The sequence below is a fragment of the Schistocerca piceifrons genome, chromosome 2, assembly GCF_021461385.2.
Source record: "Schistocerca piceifrons isolate TAMUIC-IGC-003096 chromosome 2, iqSchPice1.1, whole genome shotgun sequence".
Taxonomy (NCBI): domain Eukaryota; kingdom Metazoa; phylum Arthropoda; class Insecta; order Orthoptera; family Acrididae; genus Schistocerca; species Schistocerca piceifrons.
The window spans coordinates 860063472-860077241 of record NC_060139.1 but is presented as its reverse complement, the minus strand read 5'-3'; the positions used below and the strand labels follow the sequence as shown (position 1 = coordinate 860077241).

The following is a 13770-nucleotide window of genomic DNA, read 5'->3' as shown; positions in this document are numbered from 1 at the left end:
CATCCACAGCCTGATGATTAAACCTCTCTCATCTGACTACAAGCGACACCTTCTCATCGTCTTCAACCAGATCTGGTGCGATGGCGTCTTTCCATCGCAATGGCGGGAGAGCACCACCATTCAGGTGCTCAAACCTGGTAAAAACCCACTTGATGTGGATAGCTATTGCCCCATCATCCTCATCAATGTTCTTTGTAAGCTGCTGGAACGTATGGTATGTTGGCAGTTGGGTTGGGTCCTGGAGCCATGGGGCTTGATGGCCCCATGTCAGTGCGGCTTCCACCAGGGTCGCTCTACCACTGACGATCTGGTGTCCATCAAGTCTGCCATCCAAACAGCCTTTTCCAGGCGGCAACACCTGATTACCGTCTTTTTTTGCTTACGTAAAGCATGCGACTCTACATGGCAACATCATATCCTTGCATCATTGTACGAATGGGGTCTCTGGGGACCACTCCCGATTTTTATCCAAAACTTCCTGTCGCTCTGTACTTTCCATATCCAAGTTGGTGACTTCCATAGTTCCATCCATATCCAGGAGAATGGAGTCCTGCAGGGCTCTGTATTGAGTGTCTCTCTATTTTTAGTGGCCATTAACGGTCAAGCAGCAGCTGTCAGGCCCTCCGTCTCACCCTCTTTGTATGCAGACGTCTTCTGCATTTCGTACTGCTGCTCCAGTACTGTTGTTGCTGAGCGGCGCCTCCAGGGAGCCATTCACAAAGCGCAGTCTGGGCTCTAGCCCACGGCTTCCAGGTTTCAGCCGCAAAGTCATGTGTCATGCACTTCTGTCGGCATTGTACCGTTCATCCAGAACCCGCACTTTACCTTAATGACAATCCAGTGATTGTAGTGGAGACATATCAATTCCTAGGACTGGTTTTCGACGCTTGATTGACTTGGCTCCCACATCTTCGTCAGCTTAAGCAAAAGTGCTGGAAGAACGGAAGAACCTCAATGCCCTCCATTGCCTGAGCAACACCAATTGGGGTGCAGATCACTGTATGCTGCTGCAGCTCTACAGAGCCCTTGTCCACTCCCGAATTGACTATGGGAGTGTGGTTTATGGTTTGGCAACGCCTTCAGCATTGTATTTACTCGACCCTGTGCAGCACTTTGGGGTTCGATTAGTGACAGGAGCTTTTAGGACAAGTCCGGTGACCAATGTACTGGTGGAGGCTGGTGTCCCTCCACTGCAGATCAGACGTGCAAAACTGCTCGCCAGTTATGCAGCACGAATTCATAGTTCCTCTGAGCATCCGAATTACCGTCTCCTTTTCCCGTCCACGGCAGTCCATCTCCCAGATCGGCGGCCCAGATCGGGGCTAACGATTACGGTTCGCATGCAGTCCCTTCTCTCTGAACTGGATTCCTTCCCTTTACCACCTCTACTTGTGGTCTGTTCACGTATGCCTCCATGGTGTACGCCTCGGCTGCAGCTTTGTCTGGAACTTTTACATGGCCCTAAAGACCCCGTTAACCCTGCCACTCTCTGCTGTCACTTCCTCTCGATTCTTGATGTGTTCCGGGGCTCGGAAGTGGTTTACACCGACGGCTCAATGGCTGATGGTCACGTAGGCTTCGCATTTGTTCATGGAGGACATATTGAGCAGCACTCCTTGCCACTTGGCTGCAGTGTTTTCACTGCAGAGCTGGCGGCCATATCTCGTGTTCTTGAGTACATCCGCTCATGCCCCGGTGAGTCATTTCTCCTGTGTACTGACTCATTGAGCATCCTACAAGCTATCAGCCAATGCTACCCTCACCACCGTCTGGTAGCGTCCATTCAGGAGTCCATCTACACCCTGGAACAGTCCCGCCATTCAGAGGTGTTTGTGTGGACCCCAGGATATGTCGGAATCACCAGCAACAAACTTGCCGACAGGCTGGCCAAACAGGTGACGCAGAAACCGCTTCTGGAGATAGGCATCTCCGAAGCTGACTTGCATTCTGTCTTACACCGCAGGGTTTGCCGGCTTTGGGAGATGGAATGGCATAACAGCACGCACAACAAACTGTGTGTCATTAAGGAGACTATGAATGTCTGGAAGTCTTCCATGCAGGCCTCTCACTGGGAATCAGTTGTCCTCTGCTGGCTCCGTATTGGCCAAACGTTGCTAATGCAGGGTTACCTACTCGGACTCACCTCAGTGTCGTGGCTCCCAAATGACTGTCATCCACCTCTTGCTGGACTGCCCACTTTTAGCCGCTCTGTGGCAGACTTTTAACTTTCCCAGCATCCTGCCTTTGGTGTTGGGCGACAATGCCTCCACAGCAGCTTTAGTTTTATGTTTTATCCATGTATGTAGTTTTTAGTGCATGTCCTTTGTCCCTCTGTGTCCTCCACCCTAGTGCTTTTAGACTCTTTGTATTTTGTGTTATTTGTTTTGTCCATTTTATTCTCACACTTGTGGCATTGTTTTATTAGGAACAAGGGACCAATGACCTCGTAGTTTGGTCCCTTCTCCCACCTTTAAACCAACCAACCAACCAAACTGTGGCCAACTGCAAACTTGATCATCCATTTGCTGAACATGTTGTATATCACAACACAAATGACTTCAGCAGCTGTTTCACAGAATGAGCCATTTGGTTACTCCCATTCAGCACTAGTTTCTCTGAACCATACAGTGGAAATCGTCTCTGTAGTATATCCTGCACCTTCTCAATCCCCCTGGCCTAAACCTCTGCTAATCTGTTTCCTACTGCATCACCTTACATTTTCTAGGCTGGACTGCATACAGCAAACAAACCTGATGGGAGAAGCTATATGTGGGTGGTGGGGGTAAGGAGGAGACTGGGGCAGGGAAGGGGAGGGATAGCAGGATAGAGTTGGGGAAGGTGTAATGATGCTTGTGGGATTGTCCAGGGATGTGGTGAGTACAGGATAGGGTTGTTAGTTGCAGTAGTGCAGTAGGGAGGTTTGTCAGTGAGCGGAAGTGGGTAGGGACAGATCGGAAAAGGACAGAAGTAGAGGAGGGAAGACAAGTATGTACATTGATCAAATAGAAGGCTGTTTAGTGCTGGAGTGGGAGGAGAGAAGGGACTAGTGAGGTGAAGGTCAGGGGCTAGTGAAGGTTGAGGCCAGGAGGTTACGGGAATGTATAATATATTGCAGGGAGATTTCCCACCTGTGTAATACAGTAAAGCTGTTGTTAGTAGGAAGGTTCCAGATGGTGTAGACTGTGAAACAGTCATTTAAGTGACATACATTGTGTTGGGCAACATGTTCAGCAATTGGGTGGTCCAGTTGTCAGTGGCCATTCGTGCTTGTTGATTTTTATGTCCATATAGAGAACAGCACAGTGGTTGCAGCTTAGCAGGTACATCACATGACTGCTTTCACAGGTAGCCCTGCTTTTGATGGGATAGGTGTTGTCTGTGACCAGAGTGGAGTAGGTGGTGGTGGGAGGATGTATGGGACAGGTATTTCACTTAGATCTATTGCAGGGACATGAGTAATCAGGCATCGGGTTGGAAGGAGGGGCGGACAAAAATATTGCATAGGTTCGATGGGTGGCAGAATACTGCTGGTGGTGATGGTGGGGGATAGTGGGTAGATATTCCTCATTTCAGGGCAGAGCAAGAGTAGTTGAAACCCTGGCTTAAAGTGTGTCATCTCCTCCAGTTCTGGCTGGTACTTAGTCAGAAGGAAAGTGGTCCTTTGGTCCTTCTTGGCTTGACGGTGGATATGGCGACAGGTGGTAGGTGATTGAAGGGTGAAGGGACAAGGCATGGGAGATCTATCGCTGTACAAGGTTGGGAAGGTAACTGCAGTCTGTGAAGGCCTCAGTGAGAACCTTGGTATGTTAGGAGAGGGACTGCTCGTCACTACAAATGCTACAGCCATGGATGGTGGCTAGGCTGTATGTGTATCACTTCTTGGTGTAGAAGGGGTAGCAGCTATCAAATCAGAAGTATTGCTGGTGGTTGGGAGGTTTGATACAGATGGAGGTACTGATATAATGATCCTTGAGATGCAGGTCAATATCGAGGAAGGTGGCTTGTTGGGTTGAGGAGGATCTGGTGAAGCGAATGGGGGATAAGGTGGTGAGGTTCTGGAGGAATGTGGATAGGGTGTCCTTACTGTCGGTCCACATCATGAAGATGTTATTAGTGAACCTGAACCAGTTAAAGGGTTTGGAATTCTAGGTGGTTAGGAAGGATTCCTTTAAATGGCCCATGATTAGGTTGGCATAGCATGGTGCCAAGTGGGTGCCTATTGCAGTACCAAGGATTTGTTTATAGGTGATGCCTTCAAAGGAGAAGTAATTGTGGATAAGGACCAGGAAGAAGGTTGTAGGTTTGGAGTGTTGGGCATTTGTAAAGGTAGTGTTCCTTAGTGACAAGGCCGTGGGCATTAGGGATGTTAGTGTAGAGAAAGGTGGCTTCAACAGTGACGAGCAGTGTGCCATGTCATAAAGGAACAGAAACTGTGCCAAGTCAGTGGAGGATATGGTGGTTTCTTTTATATAAGATGGTAGGTTGTGGGTGTTGCTCAAAGTGGACTGAGATCCTGTCATTAGGACCACAGTAACTGGCCACAGTGTTTGAGTTTATGGACTTCAGGAAGCATGTACAAGGTAAGAGTGAAAGGAGAGGTAAGGGTGTGGAGAGAGGTAGATTCAAGGGAGTGGTTCTGGGATGGGCCTAAGGATAAACAATATCAGTTTGGCTGCAGGCACGGGAGTGTGTGTTTGGGTGTCTGTGTGGTTGTGTGTGTGGGCATATGTACTTTACTGCAAAAACAGCAAGAGCTGAAAAGCTAGTGTGAATATAATATCCTCTTATGTGTTTCTATGCCCCACACGTCAGTCACTTACTTTACATAGTGTTGCATCCAGGAAGTTCCGTTATTGCTATAATTTAGAAACCCTTTGTTGTTATATTTTATTCAACAAATAACTTCAATAGGCAACAGGCGAAAGACGTGCTTTGTATGTACTGCACATTTTAGTGAATTTAACTGAGATAAACTAAAGCTGCAGTGTTCTTCTTTGGGATACTAGTGTAGAAGTGTGCACAGAATCGGCTAAGCAAAAAATTCATGCAATATGCACGTTTATTTATATACATTGATTGAATCAATACCCATTTGTATTGTGATATGTTGTGAAATTTTGAACATTTATGATTGCTGCGATAAACTCTTACTGTTATTGTTAATTACAGGCTTAAACTTAATTGTACTCTTTTAAACTTTTTGAAAACAGTAAGCCTATCCTTGTTCAAAACAGTCATTCTCTGATTTTGTTGTACAGTTACGTGAGAGATGGATTATTTTTGAGAATTTCTGGATGCTTCTTATAATTTTTTTTTTTTGTAAGTTAAACCAGTAGGAGTGTTTTGGATACATAATTTATTTCATAGCAAATCAGTGTTTGTGGTTCCGCAAAAGAATATGTCACCCTGAATTTCATTGTATATCAACACAATGAAATGTGTGTTTTTGAGAATTTGTAGAAGCTACCATTTTCCTTTGCATAAACTACAACCAGGCTGTGGGGTCTCACTGCAACCAGTTGGAGTTTTCTGCCGGTGCAGGAGCATTGACCTTGGTGACTGAAGTAACTTCAGCTAGCTGTTGAGTGTGTGTTGTTTTACACCAATTCGTGTCATTGGCTGCGCGTGACCCACCTTCGTGTGAAACTATAGTTCGCTCTGTTATGTTGTCCAAAGGTTGGCTGTGGCACACCACATGGCATTTGATTTTTGCTGATCGCTTGCCACTGCATAAGCTGGCTGGTATCACATACAGGCGGCGGCTAGCCTTGAGGTTGGCAGACTGTAGTTTGCTTGTCCGTTGTAATTGTTCATGTCGTTCTGATAACCTCGCTTAAATCTTTTGTTTATCCCATTTCCATTACCTTTTTGTACGTACTGCGTCATATATGGTTGCCATGCTTGTTGTGTAGTAACATTATTATTTACAGTTTGCTTTCTAAAGACAGGTTGAGGTGTTTATCTGCTGCTTTGTGTTGCCATGGTGCCTCTTCATAAAACAGGTTAGTGGAATCCAAAACTGACAAAAAGTACTAGGAGTTGTGGTTACTAATTTTTCCCTTATGTGTAGCAGAAGTCGGCTCTTTAATACATCCACCTGTGATATCTGATTGGTCCAATATCTGGTCTTATTTAAATACTTTTCCAAATAACCCCACAAGCTTCCATGCTTGCTGTTAAATGGAGCCAGGTTAAAGGCTTCACATCTTAATCTTTCTTGAATTGCTTCCTACCAGTACTTGTCTAAGAAAGCATGTTCAAATTGCTCTCAGCCGTGACAACATTCTGCCATTTCAGTGGCCCACAAAAGAATGTCACCTTGGCTATTGCCAACAACAAATCTTTTTGAGCTTCTGTCCAGTTAACACAGAAATACATTGTGGTACGCACTGATAAAAACTACTGGATTTATCCGCTTTCTATCTGTCGAATACATGGAAACCTGCCTATGTCTAAGCAACCCTTCACCACCGAAGATAAATGTTAAACATGCAGCATTATCTGACATCGGTGTGTTGTTACAAGTGTGCAAAGCACTGTGTAGCAATTGTGCATATGTTGCAGGGACTGCTGCAGGTAAATTACAAAATTTTACAGTCTTTACTTATGCTCGCTATTGGGCTTGTGACAAGATGTGGAGAACTATTACATGCATCAATCTTTGGCACAGGTAGTTGAATATTAGCAACCTGACCTACTTCATTTGATGATTCGGTTTCCCTTTTCTTCATGGACTCTTCTACCATGTCTATATACTTTGCATTCCGATACTACCTTCTGCGCTAATGTACTACTTTGATCTAAGGTACCTGCTTCTGCTGTTTTCGTTATATTGTCTAAATTTTTCCTTATCTGAGTTCTTTTTCTTTTGGCACATTCAGACTCTAATTCCAAGCTTTCTGCTCTTAATGTTAACTCCTCTACTGCCAGTGGTAAACCTTCATAGTCCTTGTGTAGCTTGTTGACAGTGGTCACTTTCATTATAGTATTACACATTTGGTTTTGATTTGCTCTTATACTATTATTTATGTCCGTTATTTTCTTTAATTCACTTTCTGTGTGTTTTGCTTGTCACTAATTGAACTTACCCTTTTGTTCAAAATCTCAGTACTTTCCTTAACATCAGAAATTAACTCCTGTTTTAATTGTTTCTTCATTTCCTTTAAATTTTCAGATGTCTCTGTGTGTAGACTTTCTGTCAGATCATTGAGTTTTTGTGTGACACGGTTTTGGATATCTTCCAACACCTGTTTTTGTTCTGTTTTGGAATCTGAAAACCCTTGTAACAATTCGCAACATTTTATGTTCAAGTTACTAAGCTGTTGTGTAACTGTATTGAATTTTGTAATCATAGTTGTCAGTAATTGCTGTAACAGCAAACGGGGATACTATTATCGTTGCTGTCTGCTGTACTTTGCATGGTAATATTCGGATTACCAATAATCGGTGTCCGTCCTATGTTGTCAAAATACATTGCTGTTTGAAGTTCCTCTGTTTTGTTCACAATCATCATGGTGTTGTCATAGTTTGTCCGTGTATCTGTCGTGTCATTTGTTACGTATGTGATATCTATATCTGGTTTATGTCAGCTTCTTGCAAATCACCGCCATTTTGGCCGATTGCACATTCTGAATTACAATCAACAGTGGGTAATTTTTGGTCAGCCATTTTGATTACCAAAAAAATTAATAAAAATCAGCAGAAAAATTTTTATGCAAATAAATCTTGCTCTTGAAACCTGCAAGTTGCTGTGAAATCGCTTTTCGATAAATTCCTGTCAATTTGTTGAAAAGTATTACAACACAAATGATTGGAATTTTCATAACGTTGGTATGATTTTTGAATCCTTTTGATCAATAAGTTTTCTACTAGGGAAATGGCGAAGGGAAAAGGAAAGAAAGCTAAATATGACAAGAGAGACGCTACTAAGTGTAAGCATGTAAGCTATTGCACAAATTTTGTAGCTTCTCTGCATAGTGAACCAGCTCACTTACGTCTCCCATTGGTGGATAAATTGGTCTTTTTAATTGTCTGCTCCTCGTTTTCATATAATAATAGCTTTTGATGCACTCATACTAATGCTATATGAAAATAGACAAAAATTAGTTTTTCTTTTACACAGTAATGACAAAATTTTTGTGTATGTGCATTTAACATACACTAGAAAAAGTCTGTTCATGTTCAGCTATGACTTTGTGCTGGAAAATCAGTCACCAACCATGTTAGGTCTGTTGGTTGATTTTGTAATAACCATACAGGGAGACAGCCCAACAGCTAACATAAAAGAGTGTGAACTGGCATGAAATTTACACAATGAGAGATAATGACATAAGTTTGTGGCGCCCTCCATCGGTAATGCCAGAATTCAGTATGGTTTTGGACCACCGTTAGCCTTGATGGCAGCTTCCACTCTCACAGGCATACTTTCAGTCATGTGCAGGAAAGTTTCTAGAGGAATGGCAGTCCATTCTTCACAGAGTGCTGCACTGAGGAGAGGTATTCACGTCGGTCGGTGAGGCCTGGCACGAAGTCGGCATTCTAAAACATCCCAGCAGTTTTCTATAGGATTCAGGTCAGGACTCTGTGCAGGCCAGACTATTACAGGGATGTTACTGTCATGTAACCACTCTGCCACAGGCCATGCATTTTGAACAGGTGCTCGATCATGTTGAAAGATTCAATCGCCATCCCCAAATTGCTCTTCAACAGTGGGAAGCAAGAAGGTGCTTAAAACATCAATGTAAGCCTGTGCTGTGATAGTACCATGCAAAACCTCAAGGGGAGCAAGCTTCCTCCATGAAAAACACGACCACGTCAGAACATCACCACCTTCGAATTTTACTGTTAGCACTACACACGCTGGCAGATGACGTTCACCGGGCATTCGCCATACCCACACCCTGCCATTGGATCCCCACATTGTGTACTGTGATTCGTCACTCCACACAATGTTTTTTGACTGTTCAATTGTCCAGTGTTTACGCTCCTTACACCAAGCGAGGCATTGTGATGCGTGGCTTATGAGCAACTGCTCGACCATGAAAACCAAGCCTAACTGTCATAGAATTTGCACTGGAACCTGATGCAGTTTGGAATTCCTGTGTGATGGTCTGGTTAGCTGTCTGCCTATTACACATTATGACCCACTTCAATTGTCAGCGGTCTCTGTCAGTCAACAGATGAGGTCGGCCTGTATGCTTTTGTGCTGTATGTGTCTCTTCATGTTTCTATTTCACTATCAGATTGGAAATGTGGACCTAGGTATGTTTAGGAGTGTGGAAATCTCGCATACAGACATCATCTGACCATGTTTGAAGTCCATGAGTTCTGCAGAGTGCCCCATCCTGCTCTCTCACGGTGTCTAATGACTACTGAGGTTGCTGGTATGGAGCACCTGACAGTAGGTGGCAGCACAATGCACCTAATATAAAAAACAGATGTTTTTGGGGGTGTTGGTTGGTTGGTTGGTTGGTTGGGGAAGGAGGCCAGACAGCGAGGTCATCGGTCTATTCGAATTAGGGAAGGACGGGGAAGGAAGTCGGCCGTGCCCTTTGAAAGAAACCATCCCGACATTTGCCTGGAGCAATTTAGGGAAATCACGGAAAACCTAAATCAGGATGGCTGGACGCGGGATTGAACCGTCGTCCTCCCGAATGCGAGTCCAATGTCTTACCACTGCGCCACCTCGCTCGGTGTTTTTGGGGGTGTCCAGTTACTTTTGATCATAGTGTATATTTAATAAAAGTCTCTATTAAGTTATGCTGACATCATTAATTTATTTCTAATTTTCTGTGGTTGCTGATCATACAGTCCATCCACTAAATCTTGATCATCAGCACATATATATATTTTAGATGTCTTGCAGAGTGGAAAAAATTACTCCCTCTTCTTATGATTGCAGGCAAAAGTAGTGCTTGTAAACAAATATTGACGTAACAAATAAAAACATTCTTGCGGCTACGATAACTCTTAATATATATATTTTCTTGCATTTTTTTATCACACATAGCACTTACTACACACATTGTTGATGCACGAGTAAAAATTACATGTCCTTTTTGTGTGAGATCTAAAATTATAAGTCCTCTAAAGCGAGATTGAAACAAAAGTTGTTAAACAATTGAATATTCTTCTGACATTGCTCTTTTGTGACAAAGATGGTTTTAAAAGCCTATCTTTGCTGTCATCTGTGGCAATGTGCACATTTCTTATTACTAATGAAGAAAAGAAAACATTCACATAAATAAATATTGGGAGCTAGTTGTTGAGGTACACAATTGCACCTGAAGGTGGTTTGCAGTGTATAGATGTAGAACCAGATCCCAATAGCAAATTTTTGCTGTCAAAATGTGCAAGTCTGCAAAATGCCACCAAATTGTCAGCAATTGAAATAAGTGTAATGAAAGTCAGCATTATTCTCATTCGGGATGTTGTGAACTGATGTTTGTGAGGCATGATGTTGGTCATTTCTAGAGATGGCAGTGACTGTCACTATTTCCATACAGTACACTCTAGTCAGTGAAGGAAAATGAGAGGGAAAAATTTGTGTAGTCACAATGTTTTCACAGTGGAAGGGGGTGGGGAGTGTAATGAGTAACATATTAAAAATCCCGACTGATGTGGTGTGAGCATGGGAGTGGGAGGAATAAACACTCCCAGGCATGTCGCATACAGTGTCACCAGTGAGCTGTAGAAGGGTCGTTATAACTTTGTGAACACCTTGCAGCTGGTTTTTGTGGCATAGTGCAGCAGAGAGGATGAGGAAGTGCCTGCGCGCTCGGTTTTTTTGCTGAACTTTGAAGGAGGAAAGTACGTGACCAGAGTCCAGCAAACTAACTTCCCTCACACTTCTGAACTCCACACATGTCTATACACACTGTTACACCCACATGACACAATTTATCTCTGAATACGATTCTACTGCACTGACATGAGGTACATTCATTTAATATTTGTTCTTAACTCATGTTATTTAACTATATATATTAATTTTATAGTGTTGAAACATTATTTTTAATAATCGGTGATGTTTCCACCCCCTTTGTTTGGGCACTGTCAGTCCTAGAGAAATTGTAGGAAATTTAATTTATTTTAATTTTGTGCTGGGAAACAATTTTGATAGATGCTGCAGTTTTTGAGATATTCAAGAAAAACTTAAAAAGTGACCTTTTCCCATTACCCTCCACCCCCATCCTCACATCCCACCAGTCAGCATTTTTAGCATGTTTTTCATGACGCTCACCCCTACCACTGTACAAAACTCCTTTACTGCACAATTTTTTCCTTCAGTCTACCTTTTTTTTACTGGACTAATACTAGCAGAGATAATCTTGAAACTTATAGCTGATTGGATATGGCTCACAGCGAATCCCAGAACTTAAAGCTGATTGGGTAGTGATACAAGAGGAGTTAGCTCTATTGTAAGTTGAAGGCAGCAATAGTAATGTTAGGGCCAGATCCAAAAACTAGATTGGAGACAAGGCTTCCAAATCTGTGAGTGATGTTTCAAGTCTGATAACATCAGTTTAACCATCTGAAATAGCTTCAATGCTGTGGAGACTGTGAACAAAATAATGAAGACTGACAAACACACTAAAAAACAGTGTGACAGTGTAGAGAATAAGGTGTAACCTAAGGCCAGAAAGGATGATGTAACAAAGATCAAGAATCCCGTATTACTGATCAGGAGGGGCACCATTGTTGTGTGTGTGTGTGTGTGTGTCTATATATATAAACAAAGATGATGAGACTTACCAAACAAAAGCACTTGCAGGTCGATAGACACACGAACAAACCAAACATACACACAAAATTCAAGCTATCGCAACAAACGGTTGCCTCATCAGGAAAGAGGGAAGGAGAGGGAAAGACGAAAGGATGTGGGTTTTAAGGGAGAGGGTAAGGAGTCATTCCAATCCCGGGAGTGGAAAGACTTACCTTAGGGGGAAAAAAGGACAGGTATACACACACACACACACACACACACACACACACACACACACACACACACACACACACATCCATCCGCACATACACAGACACAAGCAGACATTTGAGAAATGTCTGCTTGTGTCTGTGTATGAATAGATAAATGTGTTATTAGGCAGCAGTTTTGTGATATTATAAACAGTGCGAAGAAATGCTAACTTTGGAAAACTTTCCAGCTTTTTTTCCACAGAACTGGACTGCAAGGCTAGTAACTAAATACAGAGAAAAACTGTTCTATCTATAGGAAATGGCTTTAAAAGGTGCCAGGTAAACCAATCATGATGCACAAATCAGAAGGCATAGTTTCAAAAAAGGCATACTAAATCAGATTTTCATTAGAAAAATGAAGCACCAGAATTAAAGTCACCATTAGTTTATTCGGAAACTTTACTCTGTGAATAAATTTATGAAGTGATAGTGTGTTTGGAATGAGAGAGTTAACATCTATCTGAGAGCCTATGAAACATCAGACATGAAGTGATGCTCAAGGACTATTTAACTCTTGGAAAATATTACGGTATTGATAACAAAACAAAGGTTCCTCACATACAGAGTTTACTTCTGTTAAAACTCCCTCTCTGAGTGGCTATGCTTGATGCACAAATCTATTCACTAGTGTTTTGTCCTTGTCTGTGGGAAACACCTTTAGAAATAAATAATATACTGTATCAAAAGCAGTTTGAGGGCCCTTCAGCTTTGATGCAATTGCCAGTGTTTTATATCTGAAGATACCTCCCGCATACCGGGACAAAATTTTAATGAATAGTTTTATGCAACAACCATGATCTACTACTCCAGAAATTCTAACAAAATTACAGAGTTGAATTACAAAACTTCATTGACTGATATGTTTGTTATATTATGTGGGAATTTATATCTGGAAACTCACTCACTGTGTAGATAAAACTGTCACTGGTCACATATTGTGTGATTTATTAACTGTTTTTGCTCATCAGAATGTGAGCATTCTCCAATCTTTGAAAATTACATTATGTAATAACAGCATCAGATAAAGTTAGTCATTAAAACTTGACTTAGTATAGAGTAACTGAAATGAATTGTTACTGGTGGAAACAGGTTAGTTAGGGGTTTAATGGTCCACATGGTCAGCATCAATTTTGTGCTCCTTCAAACCATCTTATATTTAATTTTAGTATTATAGATCCTCTTCTTGTACACAATAGCAGGTATTAATTTTTTGAACAGACCAAATAAATATCCAGTTTATTTTACATAATAAAACTCAGAATTCATCATCAGGAGCTGACGATAGAATGAAGCCTCCTAAACACATTGTAAATAAATACTTAAAGTTTTGTGACTGGTTACATTGTGTTTTTTATTTATATTTTATAATACAGTTTGTTGGCATTCTCTGGACTTCCAGCCAGATTGAGCGCCCTCCAAATTTGCCCCACCCCCCCCGGTCCCTCCCCCTCCCCCCATGTATGGTCCGACTTGCCCTGTTTCTGTGTGACATCAGCTTTGCACTAATTAGTTTCCCATTTTTTGACTTGATTGCAGTATACAGTACATAGTTAAGTGCCTGTAAATGTAGTTGTTAAACAATATAGTAATGTAAATAATTTTCTCATGGTATAATATTTTAAGAAATTTTTGATAAAGAGTAACTTAATAAACTGGTAATTGAAATTTTCTTTTCCTTTCAGTAATAGTTGAAGAAGCAGCAGAAGTGCTAGAGTCACATGTTGTCATTTCTTTAACAAAGGCCTGTGAACATCTCATTCTCATAGGTAAGTATGATAAACAAAAGATAACTAA

The 13770-nt window shown here is 42.0% G+C and overlaps 1 protein-coding gene across 1 annotated transcript in view; it reads left to right on the top strand.

Moving 5' to 3' along the window:
* LOC124775938 (NFX1-type zinc finger-containing protein 1-like) overlaps positions 1-13770 on the top strand; it is a 346822-nt gene that overhangs the window by 24216 nt on the left and 308836 nt on the right. Inside the window, exon 4 of the mRNA XM_047250783.1 lies at positions 13659-13742. Coding sequence (XP_047106739.1) covers positions 13659-13742 — 84 coding nt within the window. The remainder of the gene's footprint in view (positions 1-13658; positions 13743-13770) is intronic.